Source organism: Archocentrus centrarchus, chromosome 18, assembly GCF_007364275.1.
Source record: "Archocentrus centrarchus isolate MPI-CPG fArcCen1 chromosome 18, fArcCen1, whole genome shotgun sequence".
Lineage (NCBI taxonomy): Eukaryota > Metazoa > Chordata > Actinopteri > Cichliformes > Cichlidae > Archocentrus > Archocentrus centrarchus.
This window is the reverse complement of record NC_044363.1, coordinates 3,270,875-3,291,840: the sequence shown is the minus strand read 5'-3', so window position 1 is coordinate 3,291,840 and position 20,966 is coordinate 3,270,875. Positions and strand designations below refer to the sequence as shown.

At 40.7% G+C, this 20,966-nt stretch overlaps 2 protein-coding genes across 3 annotated transcripts in view; one reads left to right on the top strand and one right to left on the bottom strand.

Moving 5' to 3' along the window:
- Positions 1 to 11,517: 11,517 nt before the first annotated feature.
- Positions 11,518 to 17,700, bottom strand: LOC115797465 (palmitoyltransferase ZDHHC3). Its single transcript, XM_030754046.1, has 9 exons — positions 17,480 to 17,700; positions 15,939 to 16,027; positions 15,590 to 15,663; positions 13,723 to 13,835; positions 13,573 to 13,634; positions 12,563 to 12,683; positions 12,406 to 12,478; positions 11,829 to 12,000; positions 11,518 to 11,742 (listed from the first exon to the last, which is right to left on the bottom strand). The coding sequence occupies exons 1-9, from the start codon at positions 17,698 to 17,700 to the stop codon at positions 11,651 to 11,653; spliced, it is 1,017 nt and encodes a 338-aa protein (XP_030609906.1). The 3' UTR covers positions 11,518 to 11,650.
- A 1,524-nt stretch (positions 17,701 to 19,224) lies between these two features.
- LOC115797207 (serine/threonine-protein kinase 26-like) overlaps positions 19,225 to 20,966 on the top strand; it is a 40,116-nt gene continuing 38,374 nt past the window's right edge. For both annotated transcript variants that reach the window (XM_030753724.1, XM_030753723.1), the window contains exon 1: positions 19,225 to 19,515. In XM_030753724.1, coding sequence (XP_030609584.1) covers positions 19,495 to 19,515 — 21 coding nt within the window. In that variant the 5' untranslated portion in view covers positions 19,225 to 19,494. The remainder of the gene's footprint in view (positions 19,516 to 20,966) is intronic.

The following is a 20,966-nucleotide window of genomic DNA, read 5'->3' as shown; positions in this document are numbered from 1 at the left end:
AAAATTTCCAACCACAGAGAGGATTGGCCACCCATATTATTAGGATTCACCCTGAGGACAAACCACAGTGCACCCAACAGTTGCAGAGATATTTTCCTCTGACCAAAAGTACTGGATTGTCTGTTGAATGAACATATTAGCCAGTCAAAAATTTCAGCGTGGCTGGTTCGGGTGGTTTTCAGCCATATTTCAGTGGATCCTTCTGTGCCAGTCTGCAAAGAAGGAGTCTTTCTGTCCAAGTCCAACCCCAGTCAACAGTGTACTTAAGCATGAATGCCAACAGAACACATATATTAATTTTCCAAATATTATTTATAATTATGTCCAGCAGGACTGCCTTAGGTTAGAAAAAAGTAACACATCTGTGGATATCTGCCCCAACTAACGGGTGAAGAATGCGGCCGTATCTGTTGTGTTGGGAAACTCCTGCATTAATGCACAAGACAAGTTTCTTAAGATAGCAGATGTAACACAGTTAAAGGTATACTCATGTTTAGTCATGGTCCTGGGTGCTACCCAGTGTTTTTGGACTTTCAAGCCTTTTTTTGCATTCTATTGCTGTTTATTTGATGTTTGTATTTGCTTCCTACTAAGTATATTTAATCGTGCTTTAGTTTAGTTCCTCCCTGTGTTCCTTCCTCATGTGTCAAGTCCCCTGTTCATTCACATGTCTATTTTCTGTGTTTAGTTATCAGTTCCTGTTTTATTTTGTAAGTTGTTTTGCTTTTAATTCTGCTTCCTGTGTCTTGTCTGTCATGATTCTGTTCAGCCTTGCCTCATTCTCCCCAGCTGTCTCTACTTCCCCTAATCACCTTTCTGAGAATTTATTGTCTCTGTCTCCCTTTATCCTTCGTTGGATTGTCTGTTTCTTAGCCTCAGAGTTTATAGGTCCTCAGATCATGGATTTCAGTGAGTTTCTAGTAGTGATGGCATAATGAATGTGTCATATCTTTCTGGCCAACTGATTCACCAAACCCTGATTATGCAAAGCCCTGTTCAACAGCTTGTTTAGGAGTAGTGACATCTACTGGACATTTGATGTACAGCATTCCTACTATTATGTTACATGTTAGCTGGCGGATCTTTTAGCATAATTATGTAATTATTATGTCAAAATCTCCATTTTAGGTATTGTGCTTTATTTTTTTATTCACAGATAAAAATTTTGTGACAGTGTTGGGGATAAGGTGATTCCTTCTTTTTGGTATAACTTCCCCAGCCTTAGAAAACACTCTCTCACAGAGGAGTGAAGAAGCAGGTACATGTTGAAACTGAAGCTCTATTGTGCACAGGTGAGGATCCAGGTGCTTCTATTCAATTCAATTCAATTCAATTTTATTTATATAGCGCCAAATCACAACAAACAGTCGCCTCAAGGCTTCTATGCCTCTAACAGTGGATCAGACTGACCTCAGATCACTCAGAACTCTTCCTCTGTTTCCCACGACTTTTTCAGCAACTCGAATCACATTAAAAGCAGCCATGTGATTTCAGAAAACAGGGCCTCGTTTGGCTTTTATCACGTGATGTCCTGAAAAACAATACCTGTCTCGACACCAGCTTCATTTAGACACGCCTCCTTCGCTCGACACAGGCCACGGGGCTTTAGTACCAGATGTAACATTACTAGTTTCTAGTGTTGTTTTAGTAGTTTTCAGTAGTTTTTTGGGTTTTGTGTTTGACCTTTTGTTACCTGTCATCAGTCATCAATAAATGGCTCATTTTCAGTTAAACCATTTGCCTCCTAGCTCCACACGCTCAGCCTCAACTGACCTTGACATGTTTGGACACACAAACACCAGATTAAACAAACAGAAATAAATGTTCAAAGCCCTGTGAAGGGAAACTAAGTCAGGTGCCAGATGAAAGTGGTGCTCCATTTGTAGGTAGGGATTTTTTTTTCTTTTTTTTTTTTAATGTAAATCAGTGAGTTTTATTTTTGGGGCTGAACAATGTAATTGAGAATAAAACAGGACCCAGAGAGTTCATTCTTACATGGATGCCATCCAAGAGACAAGCTGGTAGAAGCCACCCCTTCTGTTTTGTCCTCCAGGCACTTTTCAAGTCATTAACCATGATACACCCTGTAGACACGTAAATAAAAAAAAACATCTAAAATTAACAGAGAATAATGGGAACTGCTTCTCGCCCTATGACAGCTGGGATAGGCTCTGGCCCCACTGCGACCCATTCAAACATTTAGAGCTGGGGTGCCCAAACTCCCGGCCTGCAGGCCGCTTCAGGCCCCGCCCCTACTTCCCATCTGCGAATTGATGTCAAAAACAACATACAAAAAGTTACTTTTTTGACATTTCGCTTAACCCGCTTAATTGGAGGGAAAGGCGAAATGTCAAAAAGGTAACTATATAGCTAACTCAGCCAGTAACTAAACCATCATCATTAACTACTTTGTACATAACCAGTCTCATTGACTGCCCATGCATTCAGTGTGACAAACGGGGAGTAGAGGCCCCTGCCTGTTTTTCCCATATTTTAAATCTCAACAATGATTTACTGGATTGATGTGGGTAAATGATGATCTTTTATTCTTACTTTGTTTACAGAATTAATGGCCATGCCTAAAACAACACTGGCTTGTGGGTCTGAGTGACAGGGAGAGGACCCCAATGATCAGACAGTGGGGAGGAAGCGCTCTCTCTGAACAGCAGAACCAGGCTCGGACAGGAGGCTGTCAGTCACTACAACATACATTTTCTCAGTGCAAACATTTGAGATTTTTTCTGTTCTCATCTGAATAAAATCCAGGCTGTTTTTATTTAAATTTTACACAGCATGCCAACATTTTCAGAATTGGGGTAACTGTGAGAAAATATGGACTCAATGCCAAATTGAAAAATTCTAGAGTTTTGTTGAATCAGGTGCTTGCAGTAACTTTAGATTGCCACAGGGTACAGCAAAAAGATTGCTTATAATTTCAAATTAATATAAAAAAAGTTGTTATTGGTGATTTGGGGTTATTTAAGTGATAATTCATTTCTCTGACCATTATTCTAACAGTGGGCTTGAGTTTCTCGATATTGTAGGTTTGATAATGAAGCTTTCCTCTTTGGTGAAAAAGAGGCTGCCAGAACAGGGCACCATACAGCTGAGAAGCAGTGAGCTTCTAGTAGCGCCCTCTAGTGATAACAACACAAACAACAACTTAAACGTTTGTCAACTGTGACTTCTGAGGCCAGAAAACATGTCTGATGGAGCTCAGAGGTGTGTGAAACACTTTTAAAAAATCCATCCTTTGTTGTTTTCACTGTTATTGCATGCACATTTAATGTTAAAAGAATTAAAAAAAATAAAAAATCACTGACCAAACAGAACAGCAGAAATACAAAAGTAGTTTAAAAGACATCGGTTTAATTCCAGTTGAACAAGCCAGAGCAGCATATCAATAGGAATGATACACAGGTCAAGGTTTCAAAGTTGTAACATGAAATAAACAAAACATCAGCTGTGAACTTGTTCATTATGAAGCTGCGTGATACTAAACTCTGTTGGTGTTTGTGGATCCTGAAACTTCTTTTTTTCTTTTTTTTTAGCCAACCAGCCGATCCGATTAAAAGTAAGTTTGGGAGCAAAAGTGCAAAACATCAGTGGGTTGAAGATTTTTACATGTAAACAAACTGGGACAAAGTGACCAGCCTCTCCCCAAACTGAAAGGAGGTAAATGCAAATCTTATCAAATATAAAATTTTATGTTTCAGAGTTTGTTTGTTGTTGTTTTGTTTTGTTTTGTTTTTTTTGGGGGGGGGGCAACAACGCTAAATGTTCTGGTTTAGTATTTGTGTTTGGCTGGTGGCTAATGAAATTTCAGGCCTTCTTTATTTGTACTCACATTCCTTCTCGCTGTCTAGTAAAACCCATGAGGTGCACTTGTTTTGCTGGATTTTAACAATCAGTTGTCAGGAGGAAAATGCCCCGACATGGATGAACAAAAACAAGCGCACCCCGATGATAAAAACAAAGTAAACAAACGACCAAGCAAACCAGCACCCTGATAGCTAACAGACAACTGGACAAAATACATTTACAGTTTGAAATGTTTTCAGGTGTTGAACAAATTTGAGGTACACTCGGTTTCATTGGTGGGCAACGGTTTGGACTCTGTGTTCAGTCCTGATTAAACGATAATTTGGGCCAAAACATAATCAAAGGAGAGACTAATTAAAACATTAAACCTTGTGTACCTCATGATTTTAGCCGATGTTCACAAGATCAAAAACATTTCAAACCTTGTTTTGTTTCAAATAGATCAAAAACAAAAAAGGACTGAGTTTCAGTAACTTTACCTTCATGAGAATTGCACATTATTGATATAAAATATGAACCTTCCTATGTACAGCTAGCAAAGACCCAACCTGGGCGAGGACTGAGTGTTAGTGTCAGGTAACGTTTGGAGAGTGGTTATGAGAAACCTTCAGGAAAGCCTTCCACCGTTCTCTGCAGTCACTATAAAAATGTAAATTCCCACAGAAATAAGGCAGCATGCAGCTCAGAGAACCCCAGAATACGCTTTCACACTGTGAACAAAACACAGCCAAAACTTAGATTCTGTTTGCCCAAAAATAATGCATTACAAGAATGAAACAAACAATGAAAGCCTCATAATTTTGTTTTAAAGATGCACAGAAGCTTGGACAGCCGCTGTGAGGGTTGTTGTGTAAGTAGCCCACCTGATTTCAAACATTGGTAGCCTCTACAAAGTCAACATGTTGCATTTACCTGGCAGTAAGGCCTGCCTTACCGCTGAGTAACACAAGATTTTGCTTTCTTTGACAGTTTGGAGGGAAAAGACTTTTTAAAGTCAAAATTCAAACTAACATTTAAATGTTAAGGGGAAAAAATATTGATTCCATAATTATCTGAACATTTTTTAGCAGGACTGTTTTTTTTTTAAATCTAGTAGGGAATCTATGTGAAAAGCACCCAGCTCTGCTTCTGTCTATGCAGGTATTTAATAATAATATAGCTTATTGTATGATTCAGCTAACAGTTGATTAGCTTATCTACTATAAAGACTGAAAACATCTAGCCTGATGAAATGACTGTCTATCATTGAGTGCCTCCTGTTGTAAAGCCTTGATTATACTTTCCATATCCATCCGTCCGCACGGGTCCACATGATGTAATCATTAGATGGTGAGCCTAAGGGTCTGTGCAGATATCCGCTGACCTGCCGGTTTCCTGTGACCAACTGCACCAACAATGCACCAACTACACATTCATTCTAAGTGGTGTGGTTCAAGTGGACATCAAAGAAGTATAACAGGAATGACGACAGAATAGCTGTCCATGTCGGCAACAGAGTAGAATCAACTAAACCAGCTAGCCCATCTGTTTGCATTCAAAGAAGCACCCACCATGGTTAAAACAGAGCCAGTGCAGAAATATCTTGAATTGCAGTGCCACAGTGGCATCCAGAGTCCATCTCCAAACAACTTCCATTCAAAAAGAGGCTCCTCTCTTGAAACATTGTCATTATGGCCTCAATCGGAAAACTGGAGCCTCTAACAAAAGTGTTGGTGGTTATTTTGGAAAATATTACTATGTCAGTTGGCCAGTACGATAACAAGACCCTGACAGGATGCTGGGATGCAATATTTAGCCACATTTATTGTAATCAGTTGCCTCATTGTTGTTGTAGTGTAGCTGAAGTACACTGTCAATGTTATGAACAGGCAATCTTTTTCTGATCCTACCCAAGTAGTTTTGCTAGTGCAAAAAGAAAGCTTTTGCACTTGGCTAGCAAAAACTTTCCTTAGCTTGCAAAAAAAACAAAAAGAGATCTAGCTAGCCACATAAAGGACATAAACCGTGATCTTGTGATAGTCCAACATTGTGTCATCAAGGCTTCCAAAGGACAGCCACCACCAGTTTAATCAAAAGTAGTAGTATTTGACACCCTGAGAGTGAATATGGGTTAGGTCCAGGTGTGGACAAGGCAGTATTTAGTTCAGTTTGAAGTAGCCATGAGCTTCACCTTTAGCTTCAAACAACTTCCAGTGGTTGATGCCACACTATGCTTCACCCATTTTGGATAGTCCAATTTCCATTCTCAATGCTAAAGTAAGCTAACTGGCCACTAGCTGTATTTATATAACCATATAAAGCGTAACTACAAAAGGTCAAAGTAAAATATGCTTTTCTCTAAATCCCATTAAACAAAGCAGTACGAGGGCACCAAGTTGTTCACAGTGTGAATGCAGAACTAGAAATATTTCTACATGTTTCATAACATCTCTCCGATCTTTAATATTTAGCCATTAAATTCAAAGAGCCATTGTTGGGAAAGATCTAAAAATATCAAATTATAAAAAGGCAGATCAACTCAGCTTTGATCAAAATGTCTGAGGACCGTTGTGAATACTCTGATAAAATGGACAATTTGTATCATCCACTCAGAATATTGTTCAGCCCAGGTTGGACAAGGAAATCAGAATAATCACACACACACACACACACACACACACACACACACACACACACACACACACACACACACACACACACACACACACACACACACACACACAAAACCAGAGGGTGGGGCTGCCTTCATGTCTGACCGCTGACATTTTCTAATATAAAGCCACCAATATGCTATGTAAAATGGATCAGTGTCATAATCACCATCATCTGGCCTGATATGGATGCTTAAAATATCAAATTTAGATTGGATTTGTTAGTCTGTCACTCAAAAATGGGCAGATTTGCATGGAATTATTCCCAAAGTGGGGCCAATCCAGATCTGGATCCAAGAATTTTTTGCAAGATCGGCAAAAAGTGGACATTTTGCGCCACACCTCCATAACCACATATCAAAGTGAAATAAGAATTGAGAGAAAATGAGATGATGAATTACTTTTAAAAAAAATGTAAGTGTCTTAAAGTATTTAATCTCTGACGATTTAGCCAAAATAGACACTCCTGATAAATATGGGCCACCACAGCTGGTGTCAATGTGTTTGCCAGACTCAGTCAACGTGATGCAGATGTTTGATTACCATGGTTACCTTACAGATGCAAAAAAGGTAAAACTGATTTTTCTGTTCAGGAATGAAAATAACTAATTTTGCATCTTAATCAATAATGATAATGATGAGCTTTATTGTTTTTTTTTCTGCTTTTTTGTAAAACTGAATTTGAAAATTCACTGATAATTATATTTTAGCATTAAAAATATATTTTCAATTAAAGTGCTTGCTTGTACATACTAGTGGATTAATCCTTACAGAAACACAGAAATTGATTTTGGTCATTACCAACACTGTTAATTCAGGGCAGCTGTGACATAAACCTTACACTGGGTGGTGGTCAAATAAACTTGTTAAGCACCGTATATATTTGAATGTTTCCTACCATGAAATCTGTCAAACTACGTCTCCTACAACCTTTTATAATTTTTTTTTACAGGAATTGATCCATTACTTTTGAAAGGATCAGGTAAAGTTGTGTGAGATAATTTATGAATCCCAAAATACAATATATGAAGGTTTTGGCTTTTGTGCTTTTTTTTTTTTTTTAATTTAAACAATTAAAACATTACAGGCAGATTTTTAAGTGTTTTTATGCAAAATATTTGAAACAAGATTTGTGTTTGTATATAGTTTAAAACAGAAACACGGAAGCAACAAAGGATGGCAAAAAGAGCCGGTCCAGGATTACCTTTTGGAATTTGCTGTTAATAAAAGTATTACAAAGACGGCAATTTATCTACATTTTTATATAATGCTACTGAACTAAATAATTCACTCAAATATATGTCAGATTTCTAGTTTTATTGAAAGAAAGGACATTTGCTTTGTAAGAAATAACAGACAATTATCTGGAAAAAAATTATTTTGTCTGTAAAATTTGTGTTTTTATATCTTTTTTTGCATAAAATTATTTCACCAATATGATAAATGATAGAGGGTTCATTAAAAGAAAAAAAAAAGTATTGTGTAAAATATAATTGGTCATAAATAGCCCATCTGTGTAACTTCAGTAGCTAAAATAGCACGGTCACATGAGGCTTAATGTTTTCAAATATCCAGATACCAGAAATAGGTCAGCATAGAAAGGCAGCATCACCCCTCACATAAAAATATACAGTAATTGGTAAACTCCACAGAATAGTTAGAAACAATAAATAAGTTAAGAGCTGTCCCTTCACTGAGATAAAGCAGAATACTCACTGATGTAATCTGTGTTTGTGATTTAGTCTTTTTCCCCTAGCAGCTTTCTTTTTATACCTTCAGTTGCACCCATCTGTAATAATAATGTAAGTAATCTGTAATTGTAACTGTTTAGTAGCATGTCACACTTCCTGTATTCAAACAGAAGAACAAAGAATAAGAAAGAAGACAAAAGAGGAAAAACAAAACAGGAATATCTTTGTGAAAATTCACCACTCTCATGTATGCCTGTGAATGCCAACGCATCACACTGACCTGCAATTCTTGTACCTATTAATTTAGGTATATGAATGCACAGGAAGCTAGTCCATTTATCTTTCAAAATAAAACATTAGTGAATGATATAAATGCAGATATAGTTTTGACATTTCTTGAGCACAAGTGGTCAAAAATAATAATAAAAATAAATTAACTGGTCTTCAGTGTCCTTCATATAAATGTGTTAATAAACTGGCTGAAAGTATCTGGATGCTTCAATGGGGGGTATTCGTGGTTTGGGCTGACACTGTAATTTCTAAGGAAGGGAAATCTGAAGCTATAACTTGCTTCTAACCAAAGTCTCCTTTTCTGTACAGAACCTCCAACCTCAGCACCATCAGACCTCTTTGTGGATAAACTACCTGCCAGGACTTTCCTTTTAAGCAGCTATGTGACTGAAATACAAGGGTGTAGTCATCTGTCTACATACTGTTGGCCATAAAGAATACTGTGGTAAACATCAGTCACATTAAGAATTAAAGCTCTTCCTGTTTTACACCACTAAGCTTCACCAATTTGGATGAAAAAGATAGAATAAAACAAACTTTCAGTGCAGTATCAGTGCATCCCGAGTAATTAAAGCTCGATTTGATTGGGACTCAACATAAAACAAAACAAAAACAAAAAAAGAAGAAAAACATAATTTGATTCGTTAAATAGAAACTCAAATAGTCTCTCTTTCGTGTTGCAATATATGATTCATTTTAGGGCAAAGCTTTTTTGGAAACACTGAGATGAACCAGGAAGTTGAACTCAACCTACTGCCCCTGACCTATTTTCATAACTTCCTGTGGGGGCTGATGAAAGCGTGAATGCCAGAACAACCATCAGCACAAATACTGGCTAAATAAAGCAATGCACTGGGATTTGACTGATACGTGGGTGAATGCTGACTGTAAGGGGAAATCAGCTGGTCAGTGTGGCTAAAACTTAAGGGGCATTTGAATTAAAGAGTAACTTAAAGGACAGACTTTTCTCAAAGTCCTCGTTACACTCATAGCTTTGGATCACATTAAAGCCACAGGATTAAACTACTTTTTGATTTTGAAAGGTGTAGAAGCACTTTTTGCTGTCATTTTACAGCAAACCTGATAAAATACAGAAACAATAAAACTACATTATTAAGAAGATCCTGAGTTTGAGGCCAGCTGGGCCTTTCTGAGTGGAGTCTGCATGTTCTCCCCGTGCCTGAATTGGTTTTTTCTGGGTACTCCCACAGTCCAAAGACATGCATGCTAGGTTAGCTGGTGATTCTAAATTGGTCGTAGCAAATGAGCATCAATAGTTGTCTGTATTTGTGCGCCATATGACAAAAGTGATGTCACATCCGCTGGTGCAAGTCGAGCCTCTGTTGTTTCGGTTGGTCGTGCACCAGGTTGAACACGGGTGTAAAATCATCTTGGTTTTAATGATATATCAGTGCAGGAGCTCAGATTCACAGATTCCACAGAGAGAGATGTTACAAAAGTTTGAGAAGATGAGACTTTGAAAAGGCTGCAATTTCTTTGCTTTCGGTTTTGATTTCTTCCCCCTCCTGTACTAGCACTGGCATAGATGTTTTGTCTGAGTGGTGCCACCTACTGTTCAGTAGAGTTGTGGCAAAAAAAAATCACTGTTTGAATGCCAACCGAGCAATGCAGTGAGTATAAATGGGCCTATAGCCTTGCAACAGACTGACGACATGTCCTGGGAGTACGCCGCCTCTCACCCTGTGACATCTGAGATCAATTCAGCCCCTCCTGCAACCCTGAACTGTTGGGCAGTAACAGATCTGCTTAATGAGAAAACTATTTGTGGGCGCAGCAGAACGGGGTTAAATCAATGACAGCATACTTGAATTTAGAGGAGGCTTTGGTCCCTGTGTGGCAGCTCTTTACCATAGCTGTGTGTAGACAGGTACACTGTAAATGGATACTGATCATGTACAAAGCACATAGACACCATAAGAGGAATAACTGCTTCCTCCCATTGAACTAAACTGAAGCCAAACTATGGTAGAAATTGATCTGGTACTGAGAATGCTAAAGGCAACATGACCCAGTGTATGGATACTATAGATCTTCCTAGTCAATTAAATAGGAAAAACATCTCATTAATTAGTCTAAAAGTCAAAAATCAGTCATAACTGAACACAAACTAATGAATGAGGTTAAAATTACAGCTACTGTATTTTTAATCTGAAACATTAAATCACATTTTTCCCAATAATTAAAAACATTTCTAAATGCCTCTGAAATGTGTAGCCCTTTGCCTCGTGCATAAAATCGAGGGACAGAGGAAGAACTGCGGGGCTGCCCAAAGCTCCAGTATCAGATAAATAAGGATTATTTTAAATGGTTAATCATGCAAAGCTGCTCTAGTAGATTCCAAGAATCAAAACATGGAGGTTTAACTCAATGTTAAGCATCATGTCATAAAGAGAGATGCATCACAAATTCAACGTGTGATGCCTCAGAAAAGTTGCTGTGTTTAGCTTCATAACGAATTTCAGATTTATTATTAAAGGCAGAGCTGTTTAGAAGAGGGTACGAGAGGGCCATCACAATTTGAAGTGAACACTGAGGCATGAGGTCATGTACTTTAAGCCTTGTTAGGTGACTTGTATCTGGTTTTAATTTGCTCTTTAAAGAATATTTAAATGACTATGTGTCATATGTTGTATTTCCACCTCTTTAGCAGCACCTTTGGACTGTTTTAGCAGACTGTGACAAACATATTTACAAATTTGAGCTGTAGAACCTCTAAATTTGAAGTCAGCTTGTTTAGTGTAAAACTGTAAAAACCACATCAGTCAAATCCCAGTGTCCACACAGGTGCAGCTCTTTCATATGTTTCAAATATAACAGACTGCTGGTAGTAAAACTGCAGATCAGGACACGTCGGGGCCGTCGGTGCTCTTTCCTCATGCCGGGAAAGACCAGAAATAGAGTCTGGAGTCCAAGGATAAACATTGTTTTTAGATCCCGGAGGAGAATGTCAGACTTGGTGCATTTTCACTCATTCATTCATCAAACAGAGGCACAAACACACTCTGTTCATTCATCTCCACCTCAGCGTTCGTCCTCTTTACGCTCACCCCTCAGTTCCAGAGATAAAACATCGTAAACAGGCAGAAAATTCATTCACACACACACACACACACACAGAAACCTCCCTCGCCTTCCCTTTATTCTCCGTCCTCCCTTGCGCTCGCGGCTCACAGGTCAGACGTCGTAGTCGGGCAGGGCGGAGTAGGTGATGCCACCGACTGACGGCGGGCTGGAGTGGAGCGGGAGAAGCCAGCAAAAAACCGACCCTGCACAGACAGAAACAAAAAAACAGATGAATCAGCGCTTTATATTCGGAGCCCCGGTGAGACGTAGGTGTCGAAAACAAACACACCTCTTCCAAAGACCTCCCGCAGCAGGGCCAGCTTTGGTTTGCGGGTGTGTGAAGGGTGGTGAGGCAGCTGCGAGGAGGAGGACGACGAAGAGGAGGAAGCGCTTCTGTCCTTAATCATCAGCCTGTTTCTCATCTGCTCGATGGGAGTCTCGTCTGTGATTATGGAGACCAGCTGGGAGCCGAGAAAGATCACAAGGAGGCACAAATGATTAGATTTAGTGTTTCAGGAGATTTTTGGTAGTATTTAAGAGCTGCTACATTTCCCAAAGGGAAATTGAAATTACAATTTTCTGTTTCTTTAACATTCTCTCTTTTAATCAGCTACTTAACAGCAATTTTTCAGTCTACTACTCAAAGGGTATAGCAGGAATGCAACCTGTATGTCTAGGGCTTTTATTGTGAAAAAGCAAAGACAGGAAGAAGTCCTCTTGGTATAACAGAGGGGAGTTAAAACATGCCTACATCAGCTCTGACTGCTGGAGGTCCCTAATAAAAACAGAAGGTGTCTTTATGTTAAGTACTGCTGACCCTAAGAAGCATTTGCTCATTGTGTGTGTGTGTGTGTGTGTGTGTATACCTGATCGTAGAAGATGACCATGACAAACACACCAAACAGCACCGACTCCACCAGGAGGATGATGTAATGCGCCCTGAGACAAAGAGACAGAAATTCTTACAGGCCGGCCCGACTGCTGCACACTGAAAACACGCCGTCAGGGTTCGCTGTGACTCACACTATCAGGTGTTTGCTGGGCACCTCCTCTCCTTCCTTCTCCGCATCACCGCCTCGTTCATTCCTTATCCGCCACACCCACGCCGACACCACCAGCACCATGGAGTACAGACTGGCCATACCTGCGTGTAGACGTGAGGTCACAAATTACAGCCTAAGTAGCATCACCCGCAGGTGTAGCTGAGGTAAAAGCAGCAGCGCTCTAAAGCAGCTCAACACATTTACGCCTAACAGCTGCACAACTTTGCTGTATTATGAGCCTGAAAACAGAAACTTTTTTCTTTTAAAACAGAGTTTTGTTTTATTCTGGCTGGACAGAAACAGATTTCTGGAAAAAATGAAAAAGACATCCACAGTCACACACCTTTTGTCATTCAATCCTTCTTCAATCCAAAAATTTGAGTTTTTACACTTGACTGTGTGGCACGAAATTAGCACTTGTTGGGAGGTGCTGTTCACCAACTAAGTCGCCTTTCATTTGCTCATCTGTCCGGCTGTTTTGTACCTGTGTCTTTTTGAAGGTAGCATATAAATACCTGTGTTACATTCATCCGCGAAAAGCGAACCGCGAAGTAGCGAAGGAATTACTGTACATATGTACAGGTCTGCACACAGGAGGAGAGTATATCAGCTACACTCGGAGCCACCCTTCAGAGGAAGCTCAGTCAATACCCAGAGCTCGTGACCACAGATCAGAGTGGGAACGTAGATCAACCAGTAAACTGACAGCTTGGCTTTCACGATCGGCTCTCTCTTAACTACGACAGACCGGTACATCACTGTGGCCCCCGCACCAATCTGCTCCACTCTCCTATCACTCATGGCCATTACCCTCGGATACTTGAACTCCTCCACTTGGGGCAGCAACTCTGCAAATGCAGAGTGGACACGCTTCCCTTTTCTGGCTGAGCTCCAGCATGTGCATTAGAGGTTAAGTACTCCAGTGTGTGAAAACCCTGTGTGTCTTCTAACACACCTAATTTGAACACACAGTGCTGAGCATGTGCTCACCAGTGTAGAAGAGAAACTGGATGAAGTACTTCTGGTTTAGCTCCCCGACACAATTGTTGATCCTGAACATGAAACACACAAATTGGAAACACAGGTGAGAAGATGCTGACGATAATAAAGACCGATCAACAGGCGAGGGCATCTTCTCACCAGGGACAGTGATGGTCCATGCGGCGTATGCACCTCTGGCAGACGCGGCAGTGATGCGCTCTGGGAGGTCTGTAGGTTTCACAGCGACTGCAAACCGTCCAGCCTTCACAGCCCTGAAAACAGCAACAGCAATGCGCCGGTTCATTAGTTAAACCTCACATTCCTCAATGTGCAGGCTGAGGAGGAGGAGCAGCTGCACACACAGAAACCATTTCTGCTTAAAATCGTGTATCATCCACCTGTTTTTTTTTTTTTTTAACTCATTCATTATGATCTTAACTTATAGTCACACATTCAGTTTCCTGTTTTTCCCAGTATTCAGCAAAGAAAAACCCTTCACAGACAGCTGGAAGCTCATAAGAACATAATAACACGCTCTGAAGCAGACATAAGTGCAGCTGTGAGCATGTAAATAAAGAGGAACTCTTGAGATAAATATGGTGCAAACTTGTTAAAATTGCAGTTCAGAGAGGAGCTGCAATCCTCTGACACTCCCTCCCTGTCATTAGCGTTCGGCTTTTTTTTGTTTTGCTTTGTTTATTTTCAAGCCACAAGCATCACTGTTGGATTCAGGACAGGAACGAAAATAGGAATTTGGAGGATTCTGGTGCTTCAGTGTGGCTGATATATCCAGGCTGCATGTTTTAGAATTTATTCTGAACTCATCTGGATGAAACTTTGAAGCACACGTTTAAAAAGTTGTCCCACTGAGACCTGGAGAAATCCATCCACGCATTTAATTTCTCATGGCTTGATCCCTCCCTCCTCTCTCACCCTCTCGCCTCCAGCAGCTTCTTACTGGTTCTGGCTCCACTGGCTCGCTGTAGGCTTAGGAATTGATTTTTAAATGTTTTACCGATTGCTTTAAAGCAATCAGGAAATTTGAGCTATACGAGCCAGCTGGCAGCCTCGGATGCTCAGGTGCTGCACTCCTGCCTGCTCCAAAGTCGAGACTTAAACCTAAAGGCGGGCTATCAGGGCGTCTCCGGCTTTGGAAAGACCTGCCTGAGGAGATCAGGCTTACAGAATCAGTAACCTCCTTTAACTCACTTCTAAAAACTCATTTCCATAGACTGGCTTTTATGAGATTCTAAAACACCTTACATAAATCTAACTTATTAATTAATCAGTAACTGAAGCTTTGAACTAAATGCAGCAGTGTGAACGTTGTGCTTCCCCTGCAGGTATTCCTGCTGGAAAGAGAGAGGCGGTGACTTCTGTGCTTACGTTTGACGTACGCTGTCACTGCTGTCGCACTCTAATGCTGCCGCTGGCACTTTGTTTCAGTAGAGTCACATTTCTAATTAGGAAGTGTGTCATCCATGACTGCAGCTCAGTGGAAAAGAAGGATGGAAAACACCCTTTATTTACACTTAGAAATGCTGCTGCCTAAAAGAGTCGACAAGTTTCAGCAGTTTTTGTTCTGTAGTGTCAGAAATTTCCTTTAAATATCGTGACAATAATTTTGAGGCTATCTCGCTGAGTCTGAACTTCCTGGACATTTTCTCCATGTGAAAACATCCAGCATAGTTGGACTGGACATTAGCCGGGCCTTTAACCTGCCAGCTCTCTATTATAAAAGCCGTGTGATCTCAGCATCCACAGATGTGAGAATCAAGCAGCTTACACTCCAGAGCCAGTGGGCGTCACCTGTGCCGCCTCCTTAATGCTCTGTCCGGGCAGCTTTCCTGCCTAAACCACATGCAGTATTTTTCCAGTAGTGCGAACGTATCTGAAGCAGACCATTTCCTGCTGTGTGCTACATGTGAGAAAGAAAAGCTGTGGAAAAGATCCCAACCTGAAACAGTCTTTAATTTATTTGTGTTATCAGGAGAAGCAAAAAAGTTTCTGGGTTCTTGCGACTCACCCGCTCGTTCATCCGAGACGACTGAGAGCGGAGGTCCGAGAAGTCGATGGCTGTGTCAGGAAGAGGCACCATACCTTCATGCAAAAGAGGGAAACACAGGCATCATCTTTTTGGTGTTTCACCCCAAAACCCAGAGTCTCAAATTATTGTCTCAAAATTGTTATAACAGACTTCTTTTCCTGACTGCAATGAATCTTTTACTATTTAATTTCTACATGTTCCACAAACAACGTTGTATACAAAGCAGAGCTGCACAGATATTCTGGCCAAAACTCAGCATCAGTCTACATTAGATTGTCCTGATATTATCTGCAGTTTTGTTTAGGGATGAATAAGAGAGTTTTCTGACCAGGATCTGAGAAGACAGCTTTGGAGTGGCAGGCAAGCAGCAGCAGCAGAATCAGGTTGAACACTGAGCCATGGAGAGTGCACCACACACTGTCAGAGACACAGAAGAGACATGTGATTATTGTGCTTGAGCCTTTAGTGAAACAATCCATTCACAGAGCTTTCTACTGCTTTTATTGTCGTGTATTCAGGCAAAGAGGTCTTAAATTTAGTTATTTTGTTGGACTCTTCATCCAAGATCGAAAAATATGAACTGTATTATCACAACAGACAAAGGAAAGCAGATATTTTTGCATGGAACAAGTACTATAGCATAAATATTATTTATACACCCAAACACAGAACAATGGGAAAGGCCTAGAAACCCAGGGAAGCTCTTAGAAAGAGTTACACAAGTTGGGAAGGTCTCTTGGAGCCACTTCAGATTCCAGGTTCATCAGGTCAAATAACTGTACATAAGCACAGATGTGTCACCACTTTGTCGAGGTTTGGAAGAAGACCCAAACTGTCACTTTCAGGTGACTGGAAAACACCTGAACAACCCAGGAACCACCAAGGCTCAAGCCTGTCAAAACCTGGCAACTGCTGGAACACCAGTGTCACTGCCCACGGAGAAGTGAGTGTGATATCGCTATAGACTGAGAGGGAGCTGACCAAGAAAGAAACCTTTGCTCCAAAACTGACACACTGAAGCTCAGCTGAAAGCCAGATTCCTTCTGGAGAAAGGTTTTGTGGTCAGATGAGACAAAGATTGAGCTATCAGGGCATAATGACATAATGAGTAAAGGTGAAACTTTCAAACCTAAGAACACTGTACCAGCTGTGAAGCATGGTGGTGGTAGCATCATGCTCTGGGGCTGTATTGCTGCCAGTGGTACACTGCACAAAGCGGATGAAATAATAATGAAGGAGGACTACCTCCAAATTACTCAACTTTATCTCAGATCAACAGCGAGAGGGTTGAAACTTGGACACAGATGGGTGTTCCAACTTGACAATGATCCCAAAAACAAATATAAATATAAATATGTGTGTCTCTAAATTGTTAATTTGTCTATAGATTTTTTTTTTTATTTAACTAACTTTAAAAACATTTGGGTAAAAACCGAGGAAGTGACTGCATCTGAGCTCAGGAACCTGACATAAAAAGGTTAACAGAGTTGAATACACAAGTTTTTTCTCACACATGCAAAGCACCGTTAAACTATGAAAATCCTGAACGGCACCTGGACACGCCGGTTCCAGAGCAGACGGACTGTTTTGGTGCGGAAGAAACGCCTCGGCTGGGAAAACAAACCGAAAGCCACCTGATGCAGAGCGATCCCGGTTACCAAACCGCCACAGACAGAAACGGGAACGCAATTAAAACCACAGTGAGAAAAAAAAAAAAAAACGAGATTCAGTTTGATTTGAGCCGAGGGTGAAACCGCGAGGATGCTATTACCTCTCGTTGCTGTCAAATGAATGAAGGCAGAGCGAATAGGCGGACGACATGTTGGGTTTTTTACGGGTTTAAAAGACACAAAAATACAAAACACCTACCTGTCCGAGTACGCGGGGATGAGCACATATTGTATAACCACATAGTCCGCGTAAAACACGCTGAAGTAAGTTAAAATCAGGCAGATAACGCCGCAGGGATCTCGCCTACAGCGAAGAGGTGCCATCTTCTCCCGGGCTCCGCCCCCCGTCCCCCGCTTCCGGGTGACGTCAGGTCTAAACTTGAAGTTGCCTTCCCGGACAGTCGGAAACCGTAAACTCATTTTTAAAGGACCAGGTAATCTTGTTTTGTTTTGTTTTTCTTTCATTTCTTTTCTTTTGCAGCTTCAAATGAGGTAAATGTAATTTGACTCAACAAATCATTATTGTTGAGCAGGTTAAGCAAGTAACTGTAAGTTTTAAGGCTAAATACAGCAGCACCAGTTCAACTCTGACCTGAGACCCCCTGCGGTAGCATGGAGCCATGCTTTCATGTTGTTTACACCAAATTCTGACCCTACCATCTGAATCTTTGAGCAGAACAGGAAATGCTTTCCTAATCTTCTGTGGTCCAATTTTGGTGAGCCTGTGTGAACTGTAACCTCAGTTTCCTGTTCTTAGCTGAAAAGACCTGCATCTGGTGCAGTCTTCTGCTGTTTCAAGGTTCAGCATATTGCGTCTTCAGAGATGCACTTCTGAACATAGAGCAAATCTACATGCCTATATAGACATTTGCTTTAGCACAAGGTCGAACAGGTGTATCTAATGAAGCGGCCGGTAAGTGTAGATAGATGCACCATATTGCCAAAAGTATTGGTTCAGCTGCCTTCACAAGCACATGAACTTGTGTGACATCCCATTCTGACATCCCAAGGCCTGGCTCGCAGTCTCCGCTCTAATTCATCCCAAAGGTGTTCTGTCAGGTTGAGGTCATGACTCTGTGCAGGCCAGTCAAGTTCTTCCACACCAAACTGGCTCATCCATGTCTTTATGGACCTTGTTTTGTGCATTGATGCACAGTCATGTTGGAACAGGAAGGGGCTGTTCCCACAAGCTTGGGGGAATGATATTGTCCAAAATGTCTTGGTATGCTGAAGCATTAAGAGTTCCTTTCACTGGAACTAAGGGGAACTCCAAACTTTACACTTGGCACAGTGCAGCCAGACAAGTACCGTTTACCTGCCGGCCCCCAAATTCAGACTCATCCATCAGATTGCCAGACAGAGAAGTCTGATTCATCGCTCCAGAGAACACGTCTGCACTGATCTAGAGTCCAGTAGCGGCATGCTTAGTTTGGAGGTCTGTAGCATTGACTCTGCAGAAAGTCTGCGACCTCTGTGCACTATGTGCCTCAGCATCCACTGACCCCGCTCTGTGATTTCACATGGCCTACCACTTCATGGTGGCGCTGTTGTGATTCCCAATCACTTCCACTTTGTTATAATATCACTAACAGTTGACTGTGGAATATTTAGTAGTGAGGAAATTTCAAGACTTGACTTGTTGCACAGGTGGCATCCTATCACGGTACCACACTGGAATTCACTGAGATCCTGAGAGCGACTCATTCAACTATTTGGATGGGTGAGTGAACACTTTTGTCAATATAGTGTATGTACCGTAGATCTAGCTATCTATGGATGGATAGAAACAGCAGGTGGCAGCAGACGTCCTCACGGTGGGTGAAGCTGACATTCACCCGCCGTCGCTCCTCCCTTGAAGAAGGCAGAAACCTGCGCGTCATCCTCTCCGTCCACCTCTTCTTCTTCTTCTTCTTCTTCTTCTTCTTCTCTGCACACTCTGTCACATTGTGTGTGTGTGCAGTTTGTTCAGTTCAGCCGCCTGAAAACAAACCGCCTTTCTTCGCGGATATTTCCTCACTTCGAAGGTTTATTTCTGTTTCGGGGGGGTTATTATTATTATTATTATTAATTTTCTTTTTTTTTTTTTTTCTTTTTTTTTTGCGTGTGTGAAGAAGCTCGACGAGGATAAGAAAGCAGGAGTCAAAGAAGAAGAAGGATTAAAAAAAAAGTGACAAACCTGGAGGAGGAACAGGGCGTTCATACTTCGAAGTAACCATGGAAGTTCCTGGTATGCAGGTAAGGGGAAAGGTGGACGTGCTGCTCTTCATTTCGCTGTTTTTTCCTCTTTATCGCTGATGTGAGCAAACTGAAGTGGGCTTTTTCAGAGGTGGAGGGGACGTAGTGCAGCAGCGGGCCGTTTCTTATGCTTTTAAGAGCGATTACCTGCTGTTTATGAGCCACACAAGCACACAGCACTGTGTATTTAAATGATCGACACTTAAGTCTTCACGCCCAGAGTAAAAATATTACCCAAAAGTGACTTTTCAGAGCTTCTCTGACCATTTAAAACGTGTTTAGTGATGTGTTAGCTCACAGTGACTTTATCTCTGTTGATTTGACCCATAATGTGCGTCTGATGACTTATAACGTGATACAGCTTCTCCAAATTGTGAGTCTGTTGTGTGTGTTGCTTTAAAATGAAGCTAAAGTTATCTGAAATGTAGCTTTGGCCCTTCAAATAGAGCAAGCACCTTTTTTTGTGGTATTTAAAGCCTTTAAATTGTGAATTGCTGGCGTATATGTCAGGTAAAATGTGCCCACAGTACTTTAAAAATGCTTTATAATGCAACATTGCTGCTTCAAAATTAGTCTAATCCTATTTTAGAGTGTTTGAAAGCTTTTAAAGTAAGCTGTTATTTTCATTAAAAGGCTTATAATGCGACTTGGCTCACAGTCTCTTTATAAGGTGTTTATAGCTCTTAAAGTGTAGCTGTAATACGTCTGTACTAGCTTATTGTGACCTGTAGAGATGACTTATAATGTGATTTAGCTTGTTGAAATTGTGAATTTGTGTTGTTTAATGTCACTTAAAGTGTAGCCATAATGTGATTCTGGTGTCCTAAATTGAGTTTGACTTTATTTTATGGTGTTTACATCTCTTAAAGTGTCCTAATTAATATAGTAACATTAGGACACTTTATATTATACGTAATTGAGTTTGCAGCGTCTTTAAAGTGTTTATAGCTCTAAAAGTGGGACTGCAGTATGACTGTAGTGGCTTATATTTTGGCCTTGCTGCTTCAGATTGAGCTTGCAGTTTACCTTCTGGTGTCCTGTAATGTGTCAGGAGGACGTCTGTTGTGACTTAGCTTTACCAAACGGAGCCTAAGTGTGAGTCTGTGTGAGATTCATACTCTTTAATATATACTCAGGATGACTTCCGGTGTGACTCTGCTGCTCCAAAAATGAGCTTATTTAACCTGCTGCATATTTAAATGTATGCAGTACCTAGTTATTGTGACTTAATGTGCTTCTCTTAATGCAGACTCACTTTATTATAACGCAGTGTTTCTGCCTCTTATCACATTCCTGTACTTAGTTATTGGTCTGTGGTATCCTATACTTGCATTATATTGACCTTAACCTGACCCTGACTCATATTCTAATTACATCGGTTTTGTGTATGTAATGTTTCCATAGTGACACGTTTATAGCTGTCTTTAACACAGTGTTATGGGAACTCATAA